The sequence below is a fragment of the Bos javanicus genome, chromosome X (genome assembly GCF_032452875.1).
Source record: "Bos javanicus breed banteng chromosome X, ARS-OSU_banteng_1.0, whole genome shotgun sequence".
In the NCBI taxonomy this organism is placed as follows: Eukaryota; Metazoa; Chordata; class Mammalia; order Artiodactyla; family Bovidae; genus Bos; species Bos javanicus.
Window position 1 is genome coordinate 38168663 of NC_083897.1, and position 23795 is coordinate 38192457.

Consider the following 23795-nt stretch of genomic DNA (forward strand, 5'->3'; position numbering starts at 1 on the left):
TCCCTGGACCAAGGCGGCAGAGGTCTTCCGACAGCAGGGGTACGACTGAGGATGAGACCAGTGGGGACAGCAGGAACCAGGAGCGAGTCACAGAGGCTAATGGCCACTGGGAGCAGAGAAGGGGGACAGGGAGTCAGGGGGAACTCCTTCCAGGAACCTCGAGGGCCCCACCCCATGCACAATCCCACAGTTCTGCCCACCAACGTTCTTCCGGCCACCTCTTCCTCTTCCCCCGGGCTCCAACCCGAGGGCCTGCCACCCAGTCCTTCGAGGGGCTTCCCCCAGCTGGTTCCAAGCCTTCCTCCTGCCTCATGGTCTTTAAGAAAGACAGGCTGAGGAAGGGGCGTTAGAGAGTGAGGAGGACAAAGGATGTGACAGGCATGCTGCTTCCCCCAGGCCTGTGCCTCCCCTGACCCCGACCTGTGAGCAGTGGCACCATGGCGGGCACGCAGGGCCAGTCCAGCAAGGCTGGCTGCCTGGCCCCCAACCCTGCACCTGCTCTCGGCTACAGCACCCACCAGAGCCTGCTGGGCCCAGGGCAGCAGGCAGATCCAGGGCCCACTCCTGGGGGCTGGCGTCCTCCAAGGGAGGACCCTTCCCTGTTTCATGGCCTTCTGGGGTCTCCATGGCTTTGCAAGCGGCCACAGATGCAGCCCTGTGGCACAGTCCCCTGTCCAGCTGCCTCCTCTAGCCACACCCAGAGCGTGCCTCTCTAAAGATAGCTAGACGTGGGCCAGGCCCCCACGGAGCCCCCTTTGAGCCCTGAAATTACAACCCTGGCAGCCTGGGACACAGAGCCGCTGTGTGATTATGTCCTCAAGGGAAGGTCAAAAAAAGCTCTGGCATAGAGAGTGCCAACTTTCACCGACCACGCCTCAGCCATCAGTGCTGGGAACCTTCCAGAAAGCGGAGATTCGGCCCACTCTAAGGAGTGGGACTGGTCCCCGGCATCCAGAGGGTCCCCTGGGCACATTACACCTGCTGGCCCTGGGGGCTCCAGAATGCCAAGGAACCAATGAGGTGGGAGGGACTGCTCCTGGTTACTGTGGGCCTGGCCCCTGCCCTGGCCCTGCCCAGCCCATGAGGGTGCAGAGATTTGGGCAGTGTGGACGAGGGCAGTGGATAAAACCAGCAGGCTGAGAGTGACGGCAGGCAAGGCTGTGAACTTGGGGGTGTTGGCTTGGGTGCAGGGGCTGCAGTGCCTAGGAGCCTCGAGGGCCCTCTCCAAGATCTTGGCTGAGTTCTAGGCAGGGTGGCGTGTTAAGGAAGTAACCCTAATGTATGCGTGTGACAGGTCCCTGCCTGGCAATGGGGCTTCTGTGGGTGATTCCTCCTACTGGGCTGGCTGTGCAAGAACCCTTGGGAGCACTCCAAGGAGGGGCTGGAAAGCAGCCCCGGGACACCACTGGGAGCCTCCTCTTCCTCCTCCCATAAGTCCTCCCTGTGCCCCATCCAGTGAGCTCCAGGCAGGTGAGGGGGACCAGTGGAAGTTGAGGCTGACTAACTCAGTGCCCAGGGAAGTGACAGAGATGCAGAAGAGAGACCTGAAAAAGGACTGGGGACCCCAGAAAAACAAAGAAGGGGAGTGATTAGCAGAGGCAGAGGGGAGCACCAGCCAGACACAGCAGGGCAGGGAGGCCAGGAAGGCCCTGAAAGGGGGCTGGCTGAGGGCCCCTGAAAGTCAGGGCCAGGATAATCTCTCTAGACCCTAGAAGCACACAGGATGGCGGCGAGCATCTGGGTGGGCTGGCGCTCAGGCTGGGGCAGGCGCTCTCTGAGCCTCTGGGAGCCCGGCCCACTGGGCCACCTCCTAGGCTACCAGACTCTGCCCTTGAGGGATGCGCAGCAAAGGCAGCTTGAGCGGGCTGTGTTCTTGACTCCTGGCACAAGGGCCTTCTAACAAGTGGAGGCTGCTAGGGTATCCTGGCTGAGGGGCAGGGGGCTGCTGGCAGGATCACCTAGTCCTCTTTAGTCCCTTGGGACTAGTGTCCAGACTGGGGCTTTGGGGGCCTGTGCAGTGATGTCCCAGAGGTACAGAGAATGCTGGGAAAGGGCGTTAGTCACCCCTGGGCTCCTGCTGGCAGAGGCTGGCCTCTGCCTTCCGGCCCACCCGCCCCCACCTCCAGTCCCTCAGCCAGCCCTGTCTGTGCTGGTTCTTGTGGAGCTAAGACAGCTGTGCATCAGCCTCCTCTGAGGGCCCGGGGGCCTCAGGAAATGCCTGCTCTTCCTTCCTGCCTTGACCCCATGCCTGCCCTCCCCTGCCTCCTGCTGCCTCCTCCCAGCCCCGGGAGGCCAGAGGCCAGGAGGCCGTGGCTCCGCTGGCCAGCAGGACATGCTGTACTCAGCGGCTGCTTCAACTGGGGTCCCAGTTGTTCCTCGGCTGCAGAGAAGAGGGAGGGGGCGGGGGAGGCCCAGGACTGAGGTGCAGCCTGGCTGGTCTGGGAGTGGCCCCCAAATTAGAGGGCCAGGCCCAGTGACTCAGTGGGCCTTGGGCCGGGCGTGCAGTTATGGCTTATTGCAGACTGCAAACCACAGACAGAAAAGCCTTCCAGGCGCAAGAACCGTATTTACGGACATATTGCCCCAGATGCACCTCCAGCTGCGGGGAAGAGCTCCAAGGTGCAGGGTGTAGCCTCACTGCTGCCCCAAGTTCCCTCCAGGAGCCTGCCTGGCCCACCACTAAGCTTTCCCACCTAACTGCCTTCCTGCTCCCCTATGGTCTTCCTTCTGCCAACAATGTCCCTCTTCTCTAGTTGTCTGCTTTAAGTCCTCTCCTCCAGGAAGCCTTCCTGAGTGCCTCTGGCACTGTGTGTGGCCATGTCCTGCTCCAGTCGCCTCCCTGCAGAGCTCAGAGCCCGGCCGCAGAGTCCCCAGAGCAGTGCAAGGCTCCACAGAGGGTGGCTGGGGGCACCAGGCCAGGTGGGACCTTACTCAGTAAGCAACTTGGCTCCTTGGGTGGTAGGCATGCCTTGTGCCCTTTTTGTTTGCTTTTTTTTTTTTATTTAAAAAAAGGTTTCAATAACTTTATGGAGCTATGTTGCATTGACCAAAAAGCTTGTCCAGATTTTTCCATAGTATGTTTTGGAAAGGTTCTATAGCATACAATTAATTCACCTATTTAATGTGTACAATGGTTTTTGTTTAGTGTCTTCACAGAGGGTCCAAAATCATCATAGTCAATTTTAGAACATTTTCATCAAGTCCTAAAGAAAATTCATACCTTTGGCTGTCACCACTCTATCTGCCACACCCCCCTAAGAAACCAGGAATCTACTTTTTGTCCCTGTCCATGTGCCGATTCTAGACATTTCCTGCAGGCTCACGCAATGTGAGCACAAGGTCTTATATGTGTTTTGGACCCTCTTTCTCCTCCTTCCCAGCTGTGAACGAGAGTTGCTGCTCTGTGGGGTGACCCGGGCTTCATGGTATGAGTCCTTCTACTGCCAGAGATATTTGAATATGTCACCAATAAACAGGAAAAAAAAAAAAAAGCACACAAACAAATAAGTGAAACCAACCCCTGTGTCTGGAAGGGCACGTGCTTCCAACCATGTGTCACTACCTCACCCGCGGGAACAAGAGGGAGCCACCACAGCTTTGTCAAGGCTGTGTCCCAGGTCCAACCGGCCATGCCTGAATGGATGCTTCCACACAGAAAAGGGATTTGGGCCCAACCGCTGCCCTGGTAGAACTTTCTAGAACCTACCTGCTGGCTAGGTAGGCGGGACCCTGAGGCCTCACCCCTGTTCTCCTTTCACTAGCTCTGCCTCTCCCTGACCTGCCCCCTACCCCTGCCATGTTGAGTTTTTTCTTTTTTTTTTCCTCCTTTGGGCTCAGTGGAGTTCTGTCTGGCCTTCATTTCTTTCCCCATTCTCCTTTGCAGATCTCAGTGGGGCTCCTTGCCTCAGTTTCTCGTCCCATCTAAACCCTCACCTCTGTCTCCCCAAAGCTGCTCTTGCAGGAGGCTCCCTGGGCCAAGACTGGGCAAAAAGGGCCAGGGTGGTGGGGAAGAATTGGGACCCCATGGGACAGGGAGGACGGGTGGGCTTGTCTCTCAGGAAGTGGCTGAGCTACCAGGGATGGCGTGGGTGTCATGGCTGCTGACAGCCTCTTTCTGGGACACTTGGTGGGCTGACCCGGTTACCCCAAGAAGTGGCCAGCACCAGCCTCAGCGCTGAGGAAGTGGCCACCCTCATCGCGGTTCCTTCACCCTGGGGGACCTGCTCGGATGGAGCAGAAGAATGACTGGCTGGCTCCGCCTCTCTGAATCAGCTTCTGCGAGCCTCAGCTCGGGGCAGGCAAGCCGGGGAGGAGGACCCCCAGAATCTGTGCTGCCCCCTGCCAGTTCCCAGCTGAACCCCATTCTGAGGTCACAGGGACAAAAAGGCTGGAGTGGGCCAGGAAGTGGATCCAGCCCTTTCAACAATCCACCACAGCTCCCTTCCTGATCCCAGACAACCACCTCCTCCCCAGGCTGCGGCTGCCACACGTTCGTTCTGGGAAGGCTCAGGACAGGATACCAGGGGCCCCTCGCCAGACTAGCACTTGGAGGCCACCACCCCCTTGTCCCCTTTCCATTTCTGCCCTCTCGCCTTCCTCTTCCAGGCCAAGCACCGGCCAGCGAGCCGGCTCCCGCCCCCCTTGTTGGGCCTCAGTGTCCCCATCCGGATGGTGGAAAGTTTGAATCTCTGAGGCTGCGTCGTCGGCCTGGAGACGCCAAGGGGCCTTGTCTGAGTGAGAGAGTGTGCCTCCCCGGGGTGGGGGGCAGGGGGTCGTGGCCTTGGAGTGGGGGGGGTCGTCCTCGGGATGGGGGGCGTAAGGGGGAGGGGCACAGCTAGCCCAGCCGTCTACAAGAAAATTACTCCCTTTGAAGCTGCCAGGGGGGCCGGGAAGCCTGCCCCCTCCTTCCCTTCCTCCCTCCCTCTCTCCCTCCCTCCCCGCCCCCTCCCCCCATCCCCGCCCCCTCCCCGCCGTCCCCTCCCCGTCGGCCTGCCCGCCCGCCCAGCCTTTACCCTCCCTCCCGCCGCCTCCCTCTCCCTCTCTCCCCGAACTGCCCAGGAGTGAGCAGCTGCTCTCAGACGACACAACACACAGACACAGGGACTGGCTGACGCCTCAGGCTGCCCACCAGCCAGCGCGTGCCCACCGCTTGCCCTCCTCAGGTAAGGCCCCCACCCCCACAAGCTCCATCCTGTCCCCCACCATTCCTACAGCTGGCCTGGAACCGCCCTCGCCCTCGCTGTCTCATCCTCCAGATGCCCCAACCCTGTGCCCCCCCAAACTCACCCTCCTCGTCCCTACCCCTGCCCCTGCGGCCCCCTCACCACCATCTCCCGCCGCCCTCCCCCCCCCGCCCCCGGAGGCTGCTTGCAGATTCCCACGGCCCCCTGCTGCAGGATCCCAGCATGCCCCTTCGTGGCCACCCTGCGGGCCCTCCTTGGTCCCAGTCCCATCTCAGCCTCTTTTCCCCCCTGGGTCCTCCAGGCACCTTCTCCATCCCCTTCCGTCTCCCCTTGCTCAGCCCTGCTTCACACTCCACATCCCCCTGGGCTTCTGCCCCTTGGCGGCCACCCCAGAACATCATCAAATCCCAGGTGCGCCCTGCACCCCCTCGCTGGCCTGACTCTGGCCCCTGGTTAGGATAGACCTCCAGGCTTCGGCCTGAACTCAGTGCTGGGAAGCAATTCCCAGGGCCTGGGGCTAGACCACGGCATGGGCTCCGCGACTTGGTTTCCCAGGCACGCCCCAGGCACCCTGCCCAGATATTCCTTGCTTACTAGCAGGCGAGTGTTCTGCATTCACCTCCTCCTGGGTGAGGCGTGGGTCTACAGAGCCATGGCTGGGGGTGGGGGGCCTGAGTGGGGCTGCCTGAGTGGCTCAGGCCTCTCTGTCCCCAGAACCTCTTTGAATTGAGGCTCCAAAGAGGGGTGCAGAAGGAAACCCAGGCCACTGTGCTGTGTTAGCCAGGCCGGCTTGGCCTGGGGCCCCAAAGGGCTCTGTGGGTCAATTCAAGGACATCATCATTCCAGGATGGGCACTTTTAGGGAGGGGTGGAGCTCAAGACATCCCAGGCTAGGTGCTCTGTTCCCCAAAGGACGCACCCCGCGGGTACCTGGGGACACCTCTAGAATGGAAAGAGCATCCCAGATCTGAAACCAAACAGCGCTAACAAGGTTGCCCTCCAGAGCTGGTCTCATGGGACCCCCTACCCCATCCATTGCACAGAGGGGGCAACAGAGGCCCACAGAGGGGCAGGACCGACAAACCCTGGCTACTGATCCCATAGCATCCAGGGAGCCATTAGAGGCACTCGAGTGTTGATCGTGATAGCTTATGGTCAACTGTAGGGTGTGCGGTTTGGTGTGGGAGGCGGCCAGGCCCCAGGCCCCTGTCCTAGCAAGCTCCCAAGATGTCTGGCATGCCAAGGGACCTGCTGAGGAACCCAGCAGAGTGCCCTGAAAGACTCAGGGGTGGGAGCCCCACCTCACCACTCTGTGGATGGGTCTGGGGCCTAGGCACGGGTTGGCAAGAGCTTCCTGAGTTGGCTCTGCTCAGTGGAGCAGAAGGCCCAGGGTCCTCTGAGGCAGAGTGCTGGTGGGGGGCACGGAGCAGACCTTGCTCAGGCCTGGGAGATTGCTCTCACAGTTGAAGTCTTCTTAAGGGCCGCTCAGGTCCCCGATGTGGCCAGTCCCGTGCCCTGGGGTCTCCTGCTTCTGTGTCCACGCCCCTCCCTGGCCGGCCAACCTGTGGGGACTGGTTGGAATTGAGAGAAGCTGGAGATGCTCTGGAATGTGCATCCAGGCTCTCGGGTTCATAAGGAGGGATAACACGTGGCCGCCCCTGTGTGCACACAGGTGAGCGCCTCCTGGCCCCCTGCAACCACCTATGCAATCCACACCCTGGTGGTTGGGCAGAGGCACTTTTGTGCAGAATGCCCTATGACCAGCTGCCATAGGCTCATCGAAAGGAAGGCACATGGCTGTCTGTCAGCCACAGGGGCCAGGCCGTGGAAAGAGACTGGCACCAGGGAGGGCTCCCGTTGCCATGTAGCCAGCAGCTGAGTGGCCGCCCCGCAACCCTAGCTGGCTCACCCACTGGCCCACCTTCAGGTCCCAAGGACCCAGGTCACAGAACACATTAACCAGCCTATTGCTTGTAACGCCCTGCCCTGGAGCAGGGGCCTCACTGTGTTGATGGGGAGTCCGAGGCTCAGTCCCTTCAACTACAGGTCTGGTGGCAGTTCTTTGCCAGCTGATTTTAGGGGCCCAGAAACGTAGGGTGCTAGCCCTCTCACCATTGCGCAGGATGACATACAAGCCTTGGCCTGAATTTCTCCCCAATCCCATCAGTGGCCCTGGCTCATGACAGAAGGGTGAACGGGGAAGGACTGGAGCAGAAGGGGTATTCAAAAGACAAGAAAGCATCTCCTCTCTTTAGCGATATTCTATAGTCACTCAGGACCGCAGAGGGTCCCTTCCAGCATCGGCGTTAAGTCCCAGAGGAGGAATCAGTCATGAGCCTGCTTCCCAGAGCCACCCACTGCCAGCCCTCCCCTGCTCCCTGGAGAAGCCCCAAGGAGACAGACCCGTCCTAGCTGTCACTTGTCCTTGGTTGCCTGGGACATGGCCTGGGACAGTGGCTGGCCCCCAGGGCCACCCAGGAGCACATGAACAGCAGGCACAGCCCAACGCCCAAAGTGCCCATAGGGCCAGGCACTGTCTGGCGCGTGCCCCCTGCCCCCAGGCAGGACCCCAGCCCCAGCTCTAGGGTCTCCAAAGCTCTACTTGCTAGGCCACTGAGCCGTTGGTCCTTTGGCCAGCATGTCTGCCCCCTCTTCCTTGCCTATGTGCCAACACCCTGGATTGTTAGAAAAGGTCTTCCCACACCCACCATGACAGCCTCCCAATCGTCCTCACTGGTTACCCCAGGGTGGGAGATCTCGGTCCCTGCCTTGAGCTGAGCACCCCTCCCTGAGCCTCTCCACCCTGCTGGTGGGATGGGACACACCAGCCCAAGGATTTAGCTCTACTCGAGGGGCTAGAGGGTGACAGTGACCCTCCTGGGGCCCGCTGCTATGAGCCACAGTAGGGGGAGGGGGGATAGCCGTGGGCTCCTGAAAGCGGGCACACAGGATCCTGCCAGCTCCACACTCCTCCTTTTGGCTGGTTCCCAGGCCAGACAGTGCTCTCCCATCCCCTCTGTCCTCTCTGCTCACGTACTGGGCCCACTCACACTTCAATCACGCACAAAATCTTTTTGGTGAATCCCATCTTCAAGGAAGCCAGTGGGAGACAGCCTGGGGGGAAATGGGGATGGGGTCTGCTTAGTCTTGCTCACTGGGGCTGTGGTTCATCTAGATAAGATGAACCTTCTAGATAAGAAGTCCTGGGGTGAAAGCCCTCCCGCACCTGGAGCCGTCAGCCCCAGGGTCCCCCAGGACTTCCTTCACCCGCTCTGGGGCCGCCCCCACCCCAGGCTCTTGGAGTGCCAGCCACAGTTCAGCCCTCTTTGGCTTGTCCCCCACCTTCTCAGCAGCCCAGTTTGTGCTTCTTGGTGGGCTGGGATGTCTGACATCCCAAGCCTACCGAAGGTGCCAGGGAGTCTGAGGACTCCCCCCTGCCTCTCCCTAGGTAACACATCCAATCTCAGGGTTTAGGGTCCTGGGGCTCTACCTGGCTAGCTCACACCCAGCTCTCCTGGTCCATGGTGTAAAGTCCCAAATCAGCAGAAACTGCAGCATGGGGCAGAGCTGCAGGACATGGGGCAGCAGGCTGGGAGAGGTCCCAGGCTCCATGCAACAGCGAACCTGCCCCCGCGTCTCACCCACCAGCAGCCTCTAGAAGAATCAAATGGCCCAAAAGGGACACAGCGGTCAGAAGTCCAAATGTCCAAGGGATCACAGATTTGGGCAACAAAACTGGGACCTGAAGGAGCCAGACAGAGGGCAGAGGGAGACTGGCTCTGGGAGCCCTTTCTCCAGAGACAGGGGCAGCTGGGGAGCTGGGTGCCACCTCCATGCTCTCAGTCTCAGTTCCAGCTTGGCCTCGATGGCGGTCCTAGGGATTTACAGGCCACCCCACCACACAGAGGGGGAGCCCTGGGAGGAGCTGAAGGTCACAGGTCCAGCAAGACCTCCTAGGCTGGCTGCAGAGGGCAAGCTCCACCCCAAGCTGAGCCCCCAGCCCCATGAGGGAGCAAGGCAGCCAAGGGCCTCAGGTTCTGGGAGCCGGGCTGAGAACATCTCCCTGTGGGGTCTGTCGCCTGCTGTGAGCTAAAAGCTTGGGGGACCCTCTGGGCCAGGGTGGCGTGATGGCTTTCCCAGGCCACTTCCCTACAGCTGCAGGTGGGACAGGGCCATCTGTCCCTGCGGGCCGAGGGGAGCTATTGATGGTGGTGGCCTGAGAGATGCCGTGTTTCCAGAAACTGCGTGATGCAAGCCTGGGGGCTCCAGACCCACAGGACAGAGCCTTGCTTTCCATCAGCGTCACCTCCAGCCTGAGTCAGGGAGAGGCGATGGGAGAAACAGCACTTCCTGCTGTCCCTGGGGAAGGCTGAGTTAGGAAATCACTTGGGACCTCCTGTAGCACCCCTGGGAAGTGACAGCACCCTCACTCTCCCTCGGGCTTTCTTCAGTGAGCGGGAGAAGGAAAGCTCTGGGGCAGAAAGACCAGGTGACCTGGCTCATCTCCTCCCTGATTCCTGGCACGGTGGAAGGCCAGCCCTTAGACCTTCCAGCCTTCCAGAGGTTTCCCAGCAGGATGGGGGTGTGATGGGTGTCTTCAGGGCTTTGGGGAGAAAGGTCTGGCCTGGGTAGCACCAGCCACTGGCCTGGGGCCAGCTCCTTGCAGCAGATGGGCTGGCTCCCTGTGGGTCTCTGACGCCCACATCCAGGTCAAGTCTGTGCCTGAAGGCTGCAGGGGCACAGGACCCAGCAGGAAGGAGCCGCCCTGGCCAGCCACGCTTGGATGCCTGCTCCCCTCATAGCTGGAAGGCATGCTGAGGCCATGGTGATGGGTTCAGGGGTGGCTGGGGTGTAGACACAAGCAAGGCAGGGCTCACCCTAATCCCCACTGCAGCCACCAGCCCCTCACACAGTCATCCCCACATGCACACACACACGTCAGCTTCAGGAAGACCCAGGGATGGCACCCGTGCCCTCTGTCTGGGTGCCACCTAAGGGCAGACTAGAGCTGGAGGGTGCAGGGGACGATGGGTTGGAGTCTGAGAGGGAAGGGGGCAGAAAAGTGGGCACCAGCAGGGCTGAGTGGAAGATGGCACACGTGTCTGAGTTCAGGTCGGGTTGCTTGGTGGGGCCAGACACTGGGCTTAGGAGTCCAGCATCTCTGACTTGGCAGCTGTGGGCCACATATCTTTAAGCAAGTTCCCAGGGCCTTCCAGACCTCAGGGCCCGCTCCTGCCACCCTTGGCCTGACGTGAATGCCTGGCATGGCCCCTCCGTGTTCTCAGTGGTTGCCAGTGTGTCTTGTTTGGCTGGGACCTGGAGATATCCCAGTCAGAGGACTGCGCAACCTTTCAGAGGGCCAGACAAGGAGAGCCCTATTGAGTGGCGGGGGGGGGGGGGCGGTCCTCACTCCCACGTGTGGGCGCCCGGCCTGAGGCCTCACGCCATCACCACTTCTTTCCGTTGCTCTGAGAATGTGGAGCTCGTTGAGCTCAGAGAACCCCCTGATGGGGCCCGAGCCTGCCTGAAGTCATCAGGGACATGCCCAGGGAGGCCAATGAAGGGAAACTGAGGCCCGGAGGCCTGGCTAGGCTGGGGGTACCGACTGTGGTTCTCACCCTCTGTGTCCATAGTGAAAACCTGGGGGCCTGGCATTGCCTGAGGTGGGTTCTTTTCTCTAGGTCTCCATTTTCTCTTCCGTCAAATGGAACTTTGGTCCTGGGCGCCTCCTCCAGGCCCCTCCCTGGCTCCTTCTGGCCCTGAGGGCCGGGGGTGTCTTTTGCGGTCTCTGGCAGTCTTGGTGTCCAGCCAGCCCCCCTCCCCCCTGCACAGTTCTGGCTGCTTAGTCTCTTGCCAGTTCTCTGTGGGGAAAGGAGGGCTGTGGCGGAAAGCCCGCCAGCCTGCCCACTGCCTGGGCCCGGCCAGGAGCCGGGGAGAACCAGCCAAACCTTGTCTTCTGCCCTGAGGGCTCTGGGGGCCTTCAAGACCTCAGCCTCCCTCTCCCTCAGAGTGAGCTTCCAAAGGAGCCTGCCTTTCCCCACCCCACACCCTCCCTCAGCCTCTTTGCGGGGACCCCAGATGCACCTTGGAACCTGGTTCGACTCCTCTGAAGCCTCCTGTCGCCCCCAGGGAGGGTCCCATGAGCCCACGCAGGGCCTCGGTGGCTAGTCCTGCCAGGGCGCTCCATGTGGAGGGCCCCAGGCCTTCCCGATCCCCCAGGCCTGGCCGGACCACCCCACCCCAACCGTCCAGGTGGACGGTGGATCTCAGAGCCTCCCAAGGCTTCAGCGGGGTGTTCTAGCCCTGACTCATTCCCCCTGTGAGGTAGTGGCTTTGGCAGGGGTGCCAGGCGAGGGGGGAGCAGCCTCCTCTGCCTCCTGCTCCGTCTCGCCCTTCTACCTTCACCCTCCCCTTCACTTCCTCGTCTCAGCCCTGGGTGTCCAGCCGTGCCTGGGAAGTCTGGGCCCACCCTACCGTGACCTGTGCTTTGAGAACCTGTGGGAAGGAAAAGGGACTTGTGGTACAGGTAGGCAAACCTAGGGTCTTCTCCCTACTCTGTGCCGAGACCCTTGGGGCTGGGGGTGGGGTGGGGTGGGAACTCCCCCAGTCCTATGGGACCAGCATAGGGCTGGTGGGACATTGAGTGTGACCACTGGCACTCAAGGCCCAAAGGAGCCAGGAAGGCCAGGGGCTCCCCCAGCCAGGAGGGACCCTCGTTTTGCTGTGTGACCTGGGAGGCAAGGTGGCTTTTCTGAGTCTATCAGTGGGGGCTGCATGCTCAAGAGGGTTGCCGGCCTGCTGGGGGCACTTTGGGGCTGGCTCTGAGGCTGAGGCCGCTGAACCCCGGCCTGGGCACCCCACCCCCTACCTCCAGCATCTGCTCACCAAGCACACTGTCCACCCCAGCTGCTGCAAAGGTGGGAACCAGGACAGGTCACATGACCAGCTCTGAGGGGCGGGAGGGGTGCGAGAGAGGGCGGCCAGATAGCGATCAGTGGGAACACCAGGGGCAGAGCTGTTGTACCCACAGGTCTGCACATGGCCACAGGCCCTCCCACTGCCTGAGGGTGGCAGGGCTCCAAGGCAGTAGCCCCCCAGGCCACCAGCCCAGCCCCACATCCACTGGGCCTGCCCAGGGCCTCTCCCCACTTTGCAACCAGCTATCAGGCTCGGGGGGCTCACCCCAACCCTGCTGAAGCCCCAAAGAGCCCCTCCCCTGGCCAAGATGGGCCCCAAGTGAGGGCCTCTGTGGGGTAGGGTTGAGGTCCGCATGCGGGGCAACCCCAGACACCCTGTGCTTGGGTAATAAGCAAGGCGGGCATGTGTATCCCTGTGTCACACTTGGGAAAATGAGGCTGGGGCTTGCCCAGGAAATCTAGATAAGGGGGCAGCCTCTTCGTGGACAAGGTTTCCTGCTAGAGGAGCCCATCTGGATGGGGGAAGCCTCTGCTGGAGGAGAAGGCAGGCAGATGTGGGCACCAGGGGCAGGCTCGGGCAGGGCCGCTTTCCCCCAACTCCCACCCCCAGCCCGCTTCCCGGCCTGGGGGCCTCCAGACAAGCCTGACCCTGCCCACCACCCTGGCAGTAGCCTGTTCCCTTCCTGTGGCCTTTCCAGGGGGCTGGGCCGTGGACAGAGGTCAGGGGAAGGTTTGTGGGCCAGAGGAGGAAGCCAAGGCCCCCCGGGAGCAGCAAGGATGGAGGGGGATGCCAGGGTTCCCCCTCCATCTTTGGCATTCCACACATGGGCTGGGAGGATGCCCCCTCCTCCGCTTTGCTCCAGGGCTAGCCCAGCTCTGCCCAGCATGCCCACCCTAGTGCCTTGGCCTCTTGACTTTCTTAGAAAAACGTGGGTGCACTGCAAAGGGGACTCAGGCAGGAAAGGATTGGCCCCAGCCCCCATGGTTATCTTTCAATCTTAATTCTTCAAGGTCTGTGGGGGCAGAGGGTTGGGTTTCCCTCTCTGCCACCTCCACTAGCCTCCCCGATCCCCACACACACAGGCTGAGGCTGACTCAGTGTCCTGTGTGGGGAGGGGGTGATGCATGTGTGTGTGTGCTCATGCATTGGAGGGGTGCAGACTCGCTAACTGGAAAGACACAGCATAGCCCACGGTGGCCAAGTCCTGCCTGAAAACGGAGCAGGGCAGAAGGACAGCCAGCCACGCCCCTATCCTGCCCAGGACCTTCTGCCCACCCACACCTCCCTCCTGGCCACTCCAGCCCTGGTCTGGCTGCCCTGGGGAGGTGTGACAGACATGAGGCCAGCACACACACAGAACCCCAGCCCCCCGGGCGTGGGCATCAGCTGGGCTCCCCTGATGGCCCCTCCTCACTCTGGCTTTGCAGGCACGCCCACCATGTGGCCCCTGTGGCCTCTTGCAGCCCTGCTGGCCCTGAGCCAGGCCCTGCCCTTTGAGCAAAAAGCCTTCTGGGACTTCACCCTGGATGATGGGCTGCCCATGCTGAACGATGAGGAAGCTTCGGGTGCAGAAACAACCTCGGGCATCCCAGACCTGGACTCCCTCCCACCCACCTACAGCGCCATGTGCCCTTTTGGCTGCCACTGCCATCTGAGGGTTGTTCAGTGCTCCGACCTGGGTCAGTCTGGGGGGACGGACATGGAAGGCTGAGGGTGGGCAGGGAGTGACCTGGAGCTGGCTCAGGGATCCTGATTTCACTGTGGGAGGGTGTCCCTGGGTCTGCTTGAAAGCACGTGGGGAGGGAGAAGAGTGTCCAGCCCTGGCCTTGGAGCTACACTCACTTGCAGCCATGGAGTCCCCATGTGCGGGTCTGCATGTGCACCCCTCTGGAGCTGTGGCCGTGGCCATGGCTGTGGTTTACACTGCTGACTGCAGCACCGGCCCCCAGGTCTGAAGGCTGTGCCCAAGGAGATCTCGCCTGACACCACCCTGCTGGACCTGCAGAATAATGACATCTCTGAGCTCCGAAAAGATGACTTCAAAGGCCTCCAGCACCTCTACGTAAGCCCACCCTGACTCTTCCAAGGGGCTGGGAAGAGGCAGCAGGCCTGCAGCCCAGCGGGTGTGTGGAGGGGTGGGGTCCCGATGGGTGTGGGCATGCACTTGTGCAATGTGAGAGAGGACCAGGGACTCAGGGAGTCCTGAGGGAGGTTAGGAGGCGGCTGCAGCAGGAGCACTCAGGGTCATGGGCACATGTGCAATGTCAGGACAGGATAAAAGTAAAGTGAAGTCACTAAGCTACTTCGCTTTCCTTTTATCCTGTCCCAACTCTTTGGGACCCCATGGCCTGTAGCCTACCAGGCTCCTCCATCCATGGGATTTTCCAGGCAAGGGCACTGGAGTGGGTGGCCTTTTCCTTCTCCAGCGGATCTTCCACACCCAGGGATCGAACCCAGGTCTCCCCACATTGCAAGCAGATGCTTTCCTCTCTGAGCTACCAGGGAAGGACAGGATCACCCAGCCCAATTCTCTCTATTGACTGTTACCTTTGCATCTTATTGGCTCCTCCCAGCAACACAGTAAGGAAAGGTTGCATCGCAACCAGGGTGCAAGTAGGGTAACCAGGGCATGAGCTGCAGCGGCCTTGCTGGACCTGAGTGCCAGCTTCCACTCTGCACTCTGCCCACGAGCAGAGGTAGATCTCCTGGAGGCTGAGCTGGGACTCCAGCATCTGTGAAGCCCCGACAACATGAATCACTAGCTCAGGGGCAGGGAAGAGGGGAGAGGAGAAGGCAAGCAGGTGGGGAACTGAGGACTTCTGTGCCACCTCAGGCCTTGGTCCTCGTGAACAACAAGATCTCCAAGATCCACGAGAAGGCCTTCAGCCCCCTGCGGAAGCTGCAGAAGCTCTACATCTCCAAGAACCACCTGGTGGAGATCCCTCCCAACCTGCCCAGCTCCCTGGTGGAGCTCCGCATCCATGACAACCGCATCCGCAAGGTGCCCAAGGGCGTGTTCAGTGGGCTTCGCAACATGAACTGCATTGGTGAGCCAGGCCCGCCCTGTGGTGGTCCTCACCCCTCCCCCATGGTGGCGAGGGTGGACAGGGAAGGGGGAGGGTCAAGGAGGGGGGATCTGCCCACCAGAGCAGCCAGGTGCCACGGACAAGCCGGCTGGCCTCACAGAACGTTCTGGAGGCTTGCCTAGGGTCACACCCCAGAGATGCCAAGGCCAGGTGAAGAGAAACCCAGGCCCATAAAGAAAGGGCAAGTATAGAGCTGGCACAGCTTACCAGCCAGGGGCCAGGTGGGAGAAGCTGGGTGGGCTCCCCTTGTCCCCAAGGGCCCATGCCAGGCCAAAGACCCTTGGTAGTTCGTGGTGTTCAACAGCAAGGAGTTTACAGCTCGTCCAGTAAATTAGTGACACTGCTTTCAGGGGGAGATGGAGCGGGTGCTTAGTGGGGGCCCCTTAGGAAGCGACAGGCCCCGAGGGTGTGGGGACAGATGCTTAGCTTTGGCTTCAGGGCTGAGAGAGCCTCTCTCCTAGAGATGGGTGGGAACCCCCTGGAGAACAGCGGCTTTGAACCTGGAGCATTTGATGGCCTGAAGCTCAACTACCTTCGCATCTCCGAGGCCAAGCTCACTGGCATCCCCAAAGGTAGGGAGGCAGCCCTTCTTTCCCACGTTTTGGGGGACAGCACAGGTAGGGAGCCCAGAGCCATCTGGAGCCACCCAGTGTACTCAGGGAGGGCTTTGGTCGCCCCTCTCCCCACCTGGGGCAGAGCTCGGCTCTCTGCTCCACCAAGAGTGAAATCGTGCAGACACGTGCGCACACACACACACACACACAGAACCAGCCCTCCCCCACCCCACAGTCTCCTGGATTCAGCTCAGAGCATCCTTTTTTCCTGGCAGACCTCCCTGAGACCCTCAATGAACTCCACCTGGACCACAACAAAATCCAGGCAATCGAGCTAGAGGATCTGCTCCGCTACTCCAAGTTGTACAGGTAGGCTGTGGAGGTGGGGTCTCAGGGGGCCCTGAGTCCGCCCAGTGCACTGTAGCCCATGGACCCCATCACATCATCATTTATTCATCTATCCCTTCCCAGGCTGGGCCTGGGCCACAACCAGATCCGCATGATTGAGAACGGGAGCCTGAGTTTTCTGCCCACGCTGCGGGAGCTGCACTTGGACAACAACAAGCTGTCTAGGGTGCCAGCTGGTCTTCCAGACCTCAAGCTCCTCCAGGTGAGAGCCAGGTGTTTCTAACATGCGGCGAAGGGAGGGGGCAGTCGATGTCCCCAGGGCAGCTGCTGAGACCCTAGCTGTCAGTGCTCGGACCCACCACGAAGCAGAACCAGAGTTCACTGTGCAGCTGGTCAGATGTGTGCTCTGGCCGGTGACTCCCGCTCCTCATCTGGAAAGGCACTGAGAAAGCGAAAGGGGAGAGTTAGGGACCCCATTGTGGACAGCGAGGAGGCTGGGTACAGGGGTGGCGAAGTGGCAGGATGCTCCAGAGCCAGCCTGGTAGATACTTGAGCTCAAGGTCTCTCGGGTGGGTTCAGTTCAGTTCAGTTCAGTCACTCAGTCATGTCTGACTCTTTGCGACCCCATGGACCACAACACACCAGGCTTCCCTGTCCTTGATCAACTCCCAGAGTTTACTCAAACTCATGTCCATTGAGTGGGTGATACCATTCAACCATCTCATCCTCTGTCGTCCCTTTCTCCTCCTGCCTTCAATCCTTCCCAGCATCAGGGTCTTTTCAAATGAGTCAGCTTTTCGCGTCAGGTGGCCAACATATTGGAGTTTCTTGGGTAGGTGGGACCCCACAGAGGTGCCACAGGCCCAGGGGCTTGGGAACAGTCTGGGCAGGAAGTGGCTTGATGAGGGGATCAAGGGGTCCTCTCAAGGTCTTCTTTGGCCTTGCTCTGGACCTCAGTCTCTGCCTACATACCAGGAGACTGGCCATTCTTGCAGGCTGTCCAGCTGGGGCGAATCCATCACCTAGCCCTGCAAGGGGATTGCCAATCTACAGCGGCAGTGCCCTCTAGTGGCCATATCCCGCCACCTCTAGAAGGCACTGTTGCAGCCCTCCAGGATGCATCCCTCTGCCACACCTCATCAGACAGTCCTCACGCCCCCCACCCTACATTCCCATAGACAGAGGCTTCGGGGAGTTGGGGGGGTGGGGGGGTAAGTGCTTCTGAGTACTAGGAAGAGGAGGAGAACCTCAGTCCAGGGAACCCAGAGGAAGGGCCAAGGACTGTGTGAACCCAGGGTGGCATCCTTCCCACATCAACAGCCCCATTCACACCCACCCCATTAACCCCCCCATCCCAGCACCTGGTCACACACCAGTGCCTGAACACTGTTCAACAGCCGCCCAACAACCATACGTAAGCCGGTTATACTCCCACACAATGGAAGAATCACCTCCAGGCCCTCAAAGGGTTGTATGGATGCAGCACACGAACCCCTGAGGCGGCCAGGCAGGACTCAGCTGGCACGGAGGGCACCAGCCTTGCGGGTTCTGCCCGTTGCTTGGGCTCCCCAAGTGGGGCTGACTCAGGGGCGGGGTTGGGGGCGGGCAACGGGGCCTGCTGCCTTGAGCCACACCTCTCTGTCCCCAGGTGGTCTATCTGCACACCAACAACATCACCAAGGTGGGCGTCAACGACTTCTGCCCAGTGGGCTTCGGGGTCAAGAGGGCCTACTACAACGGCATCAGCCTCTTCAACAACCCCGTTCCCTACTGGGAGGTGCAGCCGGCCACCTTTCGCTGCGTCACTGACCGCCTGGCCATCCAGTTTGGCAACTATAAAAAGTAGAGGCTGTGGCAGCTGCTGCGGTGGTGGCTTGGGAAGGGTCTCTTGGGGTGCACGGCGTGTGTCCTGAAGGGGCAGCAAAGCAAGGGAGCCAAGCCCCGCCTTTGACCCCCACCCTCCACTCACGGCCCCTTGACACCCCCACCCTGGCTCCCAAGTGTGCAGGTGGGGCGTGATGCCTGGCCCCCATCACATGCCCCTTGGATTCAGAGCTGCCCCTGCCCACCCGCATCATACCCATTCAGAGGCGCCCCCCCCAACCAAGCTTTCTTCCCATTCACCCCAAAAGCAAATGATCTGAGGCTCCAGTCCAAGGTAAACGGTCCCTGGGTCTGGGGGGCTCAAGGATGGAGACCCCACTAAGCCCACCCCACCTGCCAGACACACATCCCTCCTCAGCCCAGCCAGCTACCTTTGTGCTCCTCAGCCCCCCGCCATCCTTCTGCGAGTTCATGGCCCCCCAGGGAAGCCTCCTGAGTCTCCTGGCCCCTGGTCCAGTCTTGTTCAGCTCTCTCTGTCTGTCCCTCCCTCTCGTTTCTGACATCCTTGGACTAGGTCTGCTTTCTGTTTCTCTGGGCTCTGCCCAGCCATTACCCAGGCAGGTGGAGTGTGGGGCACAGCTGCCCTCCTACTCTGCCCAGGCTCACCCGAAGCCTGGGTGACCCTTCCAGAGGCCAGCGGATAGGGAGGTGCTGCACCCCCTCTTCCACAGCCAAGAGAGGAGCCCTGGGCTCAGCCAGACCCTGAGGGTCTGTCCCACTGGAGTTCCCATCATGCTTCTCACTGTCCCCCTTCCCCCCATGATGGCTCAGTCTCCCCTCCCTTTGCCATCCGGCCTCTGGTCTGGTGGGGGTTTCAAACCATCACACCCAGCTTGAGGAGGGGCTGCTTCTGAGGTCGGTTGTTGTCTTTCAATTAAAGAAACACTGTGCAATACGGCTGTGTGTGTGCCACCTCTCAGGGCGTCTGGGGACCCAGCAGAATGGGGAGCCACACTGGACTACTGTGACTGGCTCCCAGGTTCTGCCTCTGTGTGCCCACACCCAGCCTTGGGTTGCCTACTCGCTGCTTTCCCTGCCTTCGAGGAAGGGTCCTGAGCACCCTCAGGTTGGAGGCTAGACCTAGAGGACCCGGGCAACCAGGCAGAAGGCCCCAGGCTGCCCCCCTTCCCTCGCTTCTAGTCCCCTCTGTTGCCCGGTCTATCCCTGAAGCAGAGCTGGCTGCAGACCACCAGAGGGAGCTGGTCTTGGAATCTGGGGGCTCAGAACGGTATGGGATGTCGGCTGTGGGCAGAGCCATGTGCCACACCCATGTGAGCACCAGGGGGCGCACTCCTAGGAGGTTCAGGCCTCATGTGGACAGGATCCAGTGCCATGTACATCCACCTGTTCTGGCTTGGCCTAGGCTCCCAGCGGCGTGTCCACCCAGTAGGTCCCCTTGTATGCCTGCAGAGCCATGCCCAGATCGTAGCATGCAAGCTCAGGCTACTAGGAAGGACCGGGGACACAGCCGGTGAAGTCGGGGGACACAGATCTGCCCTAGAGAGGACGAAGGGAGGACAGTCCTCAGAGAAATGCCCCTTGGGTGGCAAGCCCATTGGGCTAAGCAGGAGGCAGGCTACCTCCAACCTGACGTCTCTGCCCTCGTCCTGCACCAGGGTCCTGGGCACTGGGCAATGGGAGCCAGGGCTTCCCTGAGCAGCCATGGGCCACTGACAGAACACGAGAGCCTGGATCTGTGTTTGAAGCCCCTGTGTGGTCTTTTGTCATGCTGGTGGCCCCGGGCAGCTCATACCAGCCCTGACCTGGCAGTCCATGCTGGGTCCCTTCAGTGCTAGAGCTGCCCAGGCCCTCTGGGGTGACAGGGGCCCTGTGTCACCCCTGGCAATGACGCTCTGCCCCAGGGGTCTGGCGTGGAACTGCTATCGCCTCTTCCTGAAATTCCTGCCCTCCTGAGACTGGAGCTGACGGAGGTGGGGGCCAGCAATGGATGAACACCGCCCTTCCCAGGTTCTCGGATTGGGGCCCTTCCACCCTTTGGGCCCTTCAGGAGGCAGGTTTTTCCTTTGGGGGACAGGAGGTGCTGTTCAGTGTGGTTGGCCCCATGATAGAATGCCACTCGTCGGCATCATAGCACTATTCTGGGCCATGTGTTCTATGGCCCCGGTGATCTCTGCTGAGCTGGGCAGGCTTGGGGCAAGGGCACTGGTGGGGGGCCAGGAGTCAGGGCCTCGATCAAGTCCCCTCGCTGGCGGGAGCTTAGGGCACCAGATTCTGGGGCACGGGTTCAACTCAGCCCCGCCCCCGCCCCCGCTGGGAATCATGGATTCTGTCTTCTCTCCCGGCCGCCCTGCCCTTCCTTCCCTCCCCACCTCCATCTCCCTCGGGGACATGGGTGCCTTGACAAGCCAGTGGGACCCATATCATAATGCTGGGAGGCCCAGAGCCGACCCCTGGGGTAGGGCCCCTGGGAACATGGCCCATGGACCCGGTGTGTCACCCTGCACAAGAGGTGCCAATACCCCACAGGCAGGACCAGAGTGTGGCTCTCAGGGACCCAGGGGACCACCCAGGCCACCCCACCATCCCACCTCCCCACTGCAGGTTTGGAAACCGGTTGGAAGGGAGGTCTCCGTAGCCAGAGTCCCAGGTCCAAGACCAACAGTCCTCTTAGCGTCAGTCGGCTATGGGGGGAATGGCAAGGTCCGAGATGACAGCAAGAAGAATGCGAAAGTGGAGAGTGACTGGCCTTTGAAAACAGCCTAAGGCCACATCTCTGGCAGCCCACAGCCTGCCAGGTACAGAGGGCTGTGATACTGGGCTGTGAGCTGGGGTGGGGAGTGATGGGTGGAGGGAAGTCCAGTTCCAAAGCCACAGTAACCTCCAGGGAAAGAGGGGGGAGGGACTGGGTCCAGCCAACCTTGAGTTGGACCGGGTCCAGCCTGTCCTTGGGTACAGCTTGGACATGAGGTGAGAGCTGGAGAGGGGGCAGGGGGCGGTGTGGGGCCCCCTGGGGAGCTCTGGGCATGCAGGTGTGACTTGCAGGAGGGATCTGACCCTGAGAGTGAGCTGGGGCCAGCACACACACACACACACACACACACACACACACATGCACACACAGGGCAATGAAAGTCATGGCAGCAGCTCGCTGGGGGCGGGCAGTCCCGTGAACAGAGAGGCCACCAGGGGCTGCCTGAGTGACCCAGGGCTGGGGTGGGGGACATTTCCCAGTCCTCCTGGCAGGTCAGGTGCCTTCTGGATGTGGCCGGGCCCTGCTGGAGCCTAATCTCAATCCACCGCTGGGGTTTAGACAAGTTGGGGCTTGTCCGAGGGGCAATCAGCCAGGTGTCTGAGGGTGGGGGCCAGGGCACCGAAAGGGACAGCCCCTCCTGAAGGGCCCAAGGGGTGGAGGGGCCCCAATCTGAGAACCTGGGAGGGGGGTATTCATCCATCGCTTGCCCCACCTCCGTGGGCTCCAGTCTCAGGAGGGCAGGGTTTTCAGGAAGAGGCGATGGCAGTTCCACGCCAGACCCCTGGGGCAGAGTGTCATTGCCAGGGGTGACACAGGGCCCCTGTCACCCCAGAGGGCCTGGGTAGCTCTAGCACTGAAGGGACCCAGCATGGACTGCCAGGTCAGGGCTGGTATGAGCTGCCCGGGGCCACCAGCATGACAAAAGACCACACAGGGGCTTCAAACACAGATCAAGTCTCTCATTCCTGAACACAGGAGTCCAAAATCAGGGTATTAGGAGGGCTGCAAAAACTCACTCCTGCCTCCCTCTTAAAAGGACACTTATCACAACAGGTAGGGCCCACAGCTCGAGATGGTATGGCCCCTGCAGCCTGGGGTCTTCTCTGCCTGGTTGTCCTGGCCACCCCTGCGTCTGGGCCCTGGGGGGCACCTGCTCGTACCTGGAGCTGGTGGTCAAGCTGGGTTTTCATTGAGATGGGTGATGGGGTGCAAGCCTGACCCAGCCATCCACACCAGGGAAGGAGAGCCCCGAGTGCTCTGAGTATGAGTGTGTGTGTGTGTGTGTGTGTGTGTGTGTGTGTGAATAACTGAGTGCATACAATTGTGCACGAGTATGCGACTGTGCGTGAATAACTGGAGATGAGAGGGTAAAGTTGTGAGAATAACAGCATGTGTGCATGTGGGTGAGTGAGTGTGAGTGAGCCCTGTGAGGCAGTAAGTATGGCTATGAGGAATTGTGGCTGAGCACTTGTAAGTGTGCACGTGTGAGGCTGTGACCATGGGTGAGCTTTGGTGTGAACGTGCATGCATAAGTGTGCATGTGTTCTGAGTGAGCATGTAGGAACGTCAGTATGCGGGAGCATGTGTGTCACTGTGAGTGCGTCAGCATATGTGAGTGGCAGCATGTGTGAGCGTGTGTGTGTCACCATGTGTGTGTCAGCATGTGTGACAATGTCATCGTGTAAGAATGTGTCTGCATGCAGGAGGATGTATGTCAGCATGTGTCAGAGTGGGTGTGTGTGTGCGCGCGCGCGTGCACCCACGTGGAACGTCTGAAATGAACCAGATCTCAAGGGCTGTCCAGAACTTCTTGCAGGAGGGACAGACTGTGACAAGGTGGGACTGTCCCCTGACCTGGGGAAGACCTCCTGCAGTGCCTTTGTGGCCTTTAGGTCCTGCCATCCTGGCACCTCCTCCCCGAGCTCCCAGCACCATCTTACGTCTCCTGCGGCCTTTACCCCAAGTTCCATGTCTTGAGTTCAAGCTCTGCCCACCAGCTCCCTGTGTCAGGGTCCCAACCACACCCCCAGCACCCAGCCCAGGCCTGGCACTCAGGATACCCTGGGACCCTGTTTGTCTGAGGCAAGAAAGAATTAGTGGCTGTGCCTGGGCCTTGTCTCCCTGCCTGCTCGAGGGTGATGATGCTCACTGGGGCCTGGCCCTTGTGTTCCACACACTCAGCCCCCGTCCTGTGCCACCCCCACCCTGTGGCACTCTGCTCACTGCTCACAGATGGTGGCAAAGGCCCAATCGGGGTATGCAGGCACTGACTGCCCCTGGGGTTGGGCAGCTTGGGGCTTTAAGGACCAGGGGCAGGGCTGGCCAGCTCCCACCTGGCCACTGGGTGGCCATGGACACACACTTGAGTCTGTCTGCGGATGTCGCTACGCGTTTGGCCATACGGTGGCGATGGGGAGGAGGGGGTCTTCTCCACACTAGAGTTTGGTCTGTGTGTCTGTTTCCACGTGTCCGCGAAGGTGTGCTCTTGTGTGTCTGCCTCTGGGTGTTCACCTGTGTGCAGGATCGCCCTGGGTCCTGTATGATGATGTTTGTGTGATAACCTTTGGGGTCATCGACATTGAGACCCTGTCCCAAGCTCTGGCCACGCTCCCGGAAAACTGTTTAGATGTCTTAACTTCCAACCGTTAGCAGGTAGTTTCCTGAGAATAACCAACACCTCTGAAGCTACGGGATGGGGGTCGGGAGCCAGAAAAGAGCAAAGACCCCCAATTACAAGTTAGCAACTCAGCTTCAAACCCCATTCGACTGTCAAGGAGACAGACTCCGGGCGGTGCCCTGGAGAGGGACAGGCAGCCTGCCACTCTCGGCGCCCTTTCTCCCGGGTGCCAGGGTCCCCCAGTACCCAGCCTGAGCCCACCCCCATCCTTGGCAGCCGCCCTCCGGGGGTCAGTGCCAAACCGAGAAGGGCAGGCACCCCCGCGCGTCCTGGGCGCACACTGGACGCGGAGCTCCGGAGTCCCGTGGCTTGCGCCCCGCGGCCCCCGAGCCGCGCGCCGCCCCCCGCGCCGGCTCCCTCCTCCCTCCGTTCTCCTCCCTCCCGCTCCCTCCCTCCTCCCTCCCTCCGGGCTCAGAGCTGCGGCTGGAGCCAA

General features: G+C 60.7%; 1 protein-coding gene across 2 annotated transcripts; it reads left to right on the forward strand.

The window, feature by feature from the left end:
* The first annotated feature begins 4998 nt into the window (after nt 1–4998).
* Nucleotides 4999–18867, forward strand: BGN (biglycan). 2 transcript variants are annotated; one of them, XM_061408940.1, is made up of 9 exons: nt 5030–5162; nt 11613–11708; nt 13528–13779; nt 14050–14162; nt 14934–15147; nt 15648–15758; nt 16016–16109; nt 16212–16350; nt 17737–18867. In XM_061408940.1, the coding sequence occupies exons 3-9, from the start codon at nt 13539–13541 to the stop codon at nt 17932–17934; spliced, it is 1110 nt and encodes a 369-aa protein (XP_061264924.1). In that variant the 5' UTR covers nt 5030–5162; nt 11613–11708; nt 13528–13538; the 3' UTR covers nt 17935–18867. The 2 variants fall into 2 exon arrangements, with proteins under 2 accessions (XP_061264923.1, XP_061264924.1); XM_061408939.1 differs by lacking the exon at nt 11613–11708 and having other exon boundaries at nt 4999–5162.
* The last annotated feature ends 4928 nt before the right edge of the window (nt 18868–23795 follow it).

What these genes read in the sequence shown, in the direction of transcription:
- BGN (XM_061408939.1), top strand. Translation starts at nt 13,539, where the DNA reads ATGTGGCCCCTGTGGCCTCTTGCAGCCCTGCTGGCCCTGAGCCAGGCC. An exon ending in TCGCAACATGAACTGCATTG is followed by an intron (nt 15,148 to 15,647) that starts GTGAGCCAGGCC and finishes CCTCTCTCCTAG; the next exon opens with AGATGGGTGGGAACCCCCTG. An exon ending in CGCTACTCCAAGTTGTACAG is followed by an intron (nt 16,110 to 16,211) that starts GTAGGCTGTGGA and finishes ATCCCTTCCCAG; the next exon opens with GCTGGGCCTGGGCCACAACC.